This window comes from Vombatus ursinus, unplaced genomic scaffold (genome assembly GCF_900497805.2).
Source record: "Vombatus ursinus unplaced genomic scaffold, bare-nosed wombat genome assembly UNPS02014816.1, whole genome shotgun sequence".
NCBI lineage: Eukaryota > Metazoa > Chordata > Mammalia > Diprotodontia > Vombatidae > Vombatus > Vombatus ursinus.
This window is the reverse complement of record NW_020954594.1, coordinates 858,633-862,514: the sequence shown is the minus strand read 5'-3', so window position 1 is coordinate 862,514 and position 3,882 is coordinate 858,633. Positions and strand designations below refer to the sequence as shown.

The 3,882-nt window shown below is 39.0% G+C and overlaps 1 protein-coding gene across 5 annotated transcripts in view; it reads left to right on the top strand.

The window, feature by feature from the left end:
• The window catches only part of LOC114023019 (protein Aster-B), a 327,519-nt gene that overhangs the window by 136,353 nt on the left and 187,284 nt on the right, over positions 1-3,882 (top strand). For all 5 annotated transcript variants that reach the window (XM_027835502.1, XM_027835504.1, XM_027835503.1 and 2 more), the window contains one exon: positions 1,892-1,969. In XM_027835502.1, the coding sequence (XP_027691303.1) occupies positions 1,892-1,969 (78 nt within the window). The remainder of the gene's footprint in view (positions 1-1,891; positions 1,970-3,882) is intronic.

Sequence of the window (3,882 nt, the reverse complement as noted above, 5' to 3'; positions counted from 1 at the left end):
TTTGCACAGCCCTCCCTCACTTAAATCCAGTTCACTTGCAGGTCATGACATCAGCTTCCTGATATCATGGTCCTTTTCAAGAATTTCTGTTTGTGCTCCAGTGTATGACCCTGTTTCAGTTTTAAAATGTGAGGTCAATGAAATGAAGTTGGAACTTTTTGTCCTTTGGAGTTGCACAATACGGGATTTGCCGTAGTCTCACGTGAATATGGATGCTTGGTAAATAGAACAGGTAAAATATTATAGAACATTCTTTTGTGGAGGAATTTTGTTATAATGAATACCATGCTGGAAAAGTGTACAAAGACTAGGGATGAAATATAACTGAGAGCCAGTAAATTAGTACGTTAAAAGTGCTTTAAACACAATGGAGAGGAAAGAGAAAGGTGGAAGACTGTTAAGAGTTGTGTTTGTATTATTCTGAAGGTAGGTTTATAAGTTCAGGTAGATTTTCTCTGATTTTTGTTGTTCATTCGTTTCAATTGTGTCCCACCCTTCATGATACTATTTGGGGTTTTCTTGGAAAAAATATTGGAGTGGTTTGCCATTTCCTTCTCCAGTGGATCCATTTTGTCAGGCAATCAGAGGTTAAGTGACTTGCCCAGGGTCACAGAGCTAGGCATGTCTGAGGCTGGATTTAAACTCAGGTCTTCCTGACTCCAAGTCCAGTGCTCTATCCACTGAGCTACTACCACCTGCCTCTAAGATTTTCTCTGATAGAAATGAATAAAATAATTGAAATGAAGGGATTTAGTTGCAGAAGAGAATAGCTTAATAGCTACTTTCTGACTTGTGTTGAAACAAATCACTTGCTTTTCTGATAGAGTAGGACCAGAGGTGAATAGACACTTGAATGTGTGTTATACAGAATATTATGCTGTAAGGAATTAGCTGAGTTTCACAAACATAAGCACCATTGGTAATCTACCAGGACACTGGAACAATTTTTTTTTTGTCTAGATACTTCTATTGTGATGGCATTTGCTGTGGTAGGTCTTATTGGTATTGGATTATGTTATCCAAAGTATTAGATGTTTGTATATTACATTTGTTTGGAATAACTAATAAATAAACTTTATCAATTATATAGTGGATTCTTATAATGAAGAGACTGGCAAGAGCTTCATTTTTAGTGAGGCCAATTGGAGAGTTAATAGGATAATAAATTTAGATCTGGAAGGAACTTCAGAGATCATCTAATTGCAACTGAACTGCAACATAAGATAAAAATTAGTTATCTGGAAGAATTTTGTGAGTTTAAGATTTGCTAAATAGAGGGGATGAGATTACAAAATTGCATTCTTAGAAATTTTTAAGTGTAGGAGAGACCCTTTTTCTCATTTGCCCTTACTTAATTTAAGAATGGCATAAACTTTCTTGGATGCAGGGGAATACACAAAATGTCCCCGTGCCATTCTTTTAGCCCTGGGATTGCCTGAGCTCCTCATCTAGTGTTGTGCATTTCTGTATAGGAGAGAGGCGAAATAGGGATTATGATTTTGTATTACCTATTGGGAAACTGAGGCATGGAGAATATTTACTTGGTGTGGCAGAATATGAACCTTTCCCCAAAACCACAAAGGCAGAGGACAGGAGGGTTCATGCAGTGGATTGGACTTCTACTGGATCATTTGGCATGTGCACTATCAGTAAGTCAATAAGCATTTGTTAATTGCCTAATGTCTGCTAGGCACTGTGCTAGGCACTGCCTATTAGTATTCCACTGTCCCCTTTGCATTTGACTGGCTAAATTCAGAAGGACTTGAATTTTTAAAAATTCCCTTTTCCAGTCTGTTGATTATATTCAATGTGTCCAGTTCTGAGGCAAGTGCTACACTGAGGTGAGCAGAGCTTTGACTGCCTATGTCTATCTGTGTGTCCCTCCCCTCAGCAGTCAGCAGAGCAGTCAACAGAGCAGCCATGAGGATGATTCAAGCCGGTTCCTGAGCCCCCTGGTACGGGAGGAGAGGTAAGTTTCACCCATATTTGGGTGTTTGTGTTGGAGAGAGGGGGTGGGGTAGGGATTCTACAAGGGTGGAGGGAAGACTTTGGATTCAACAATTAGTAGTCATGGCACTCTTACCATACACTGGGCATTCAACTAGGAACTGTAAGAGAGACCGGACAGGTATGATATGGTCCATCACTTCCAGGAACTCACCTTTGGTTGCAGAGACAAGATAAAAACACATGGAACATTACAGGTAATCTATAATCAGGTACTAAACTGTGTAGTAAAAGGGCTAGTGGTGAACAGAACAGGGATTTGAACTTATGTGTTTCTTGTTGTAGATGATACTTGAGCTGATCCTTGAGACAGTTCTTGAGACTTGACCATATAGCCTTGAGAAACAAGGAGGAAGTTCTTCATTGTCTTCTATGTAAAAATGCAGGGGATTTTTGACCAGGATTAGATCACTAGGGATCATAGGCTTACAGCTCTAGAATTTAAAGGGACTTTAGAGGTCATCTAGTCCAACACCATTTTATAGATGAAGAAACTGAGTCCTAGACAGGTTAGGTGACTTGTCTAAGGTTATACAAGTTGTAAGTGGCAGAACTGGGATTCAAATTCATTTCTTGCAGGAGGAAGTACTTGAACCTTAAAGGATGAATAATATTTGGATAGGTAGAGAAGAGGGGAGATAACCATTTTAGTTTGAGAGGATAGTATTAACAATAGTCACAAGCAAGAAATAATGAGGAGAATCCCTTGATTGAATTTGAGGATGAAAGGTAGTTGTATAGGTAGATGATCAGACCTGTTATGAGCTATTTGGAATGCCAGGCAGAGGAGTTTTAAACTAAATGTGCATTTTGTGAATTGAATTAACATGATGGGAAATGGGGAAAAATGAAATTGCAAATGTAAATTACAAACCGAAAGGATAGAGAAAATATTCATGAAGGTATAAGCAGTCTGTCACTTGTTACTAATGGAAATGTGCATTTGAAAAGTGGCATAAAACATGATATTGATGATGAGTAGGCGTGGAAAGGGAGGTAGGTCAGTCATGTAGCAAAAATGAGATACCATAGATAGAGATCCCCGTGTACCATTCTGGCTGTTCAAAGTACTAGTAAAATGAGAGAAAGGTTTCAGCACGCTGGGTAGGTCCCCAATGAAGGGTTCATTGGAAAATATGTCCAGAATAGTAAAGGATGTGAAGGATCCAAAGGTTTCTATTTGTCTTTATGTAAGGAATACCGATGCTTATGAAATCACAAATTCCCCCAAAGTAAAAGTAAAATAATGCTCAATAGTTCATAAGGACTAGAGTAGGAACATCTGTTTCCTATGGCCTTCAAGGATTTTTTTTGAAAATATGGACATTTTCCAGTTTTCTAAATTTTGGGGCAGATTTGTTTTTTTTCTAAGGCTCACTTGCCCCTGTGACTAGCGTACTTCTGGGCTGCCTTCTACTACCACCAGCTTGTATATATTCAGATCAAGCAAACTATTAGCACCACTCAACCATGAATAAAAGGTCAGTTTACTTACAAAATTAATAAAAGGGCAGCTGAAAAAAAGGATTTTGGATTTTTCATGCCACATTTCCCTTCATTAATGAGGATAACTGAGACTTGAGTGTATGTTTGTTATTGAGTCGTTTCAGTTGTGTCCAACTCTCCATGACCCCATTTGGGGTTTTCTTAGCAAAGATACTGGAGTGGGTTGCCATTTCCTTCTCTAGTTCATTTTACAGATAAGGAAACTGAGGCAAACAGGGTTAAGTAATTTGCCCAGGGCCATACAGCTAGTAAGTGCCTGAGGCCAGATTTGAACTGAGGTCCTCCTGACTCCAGGCCTGGCTCTCTAGCCACTGAGCCACCTAGCATACTTAACTATAAAGCACAGAGAACAAAAAGGAGGCAATCCTG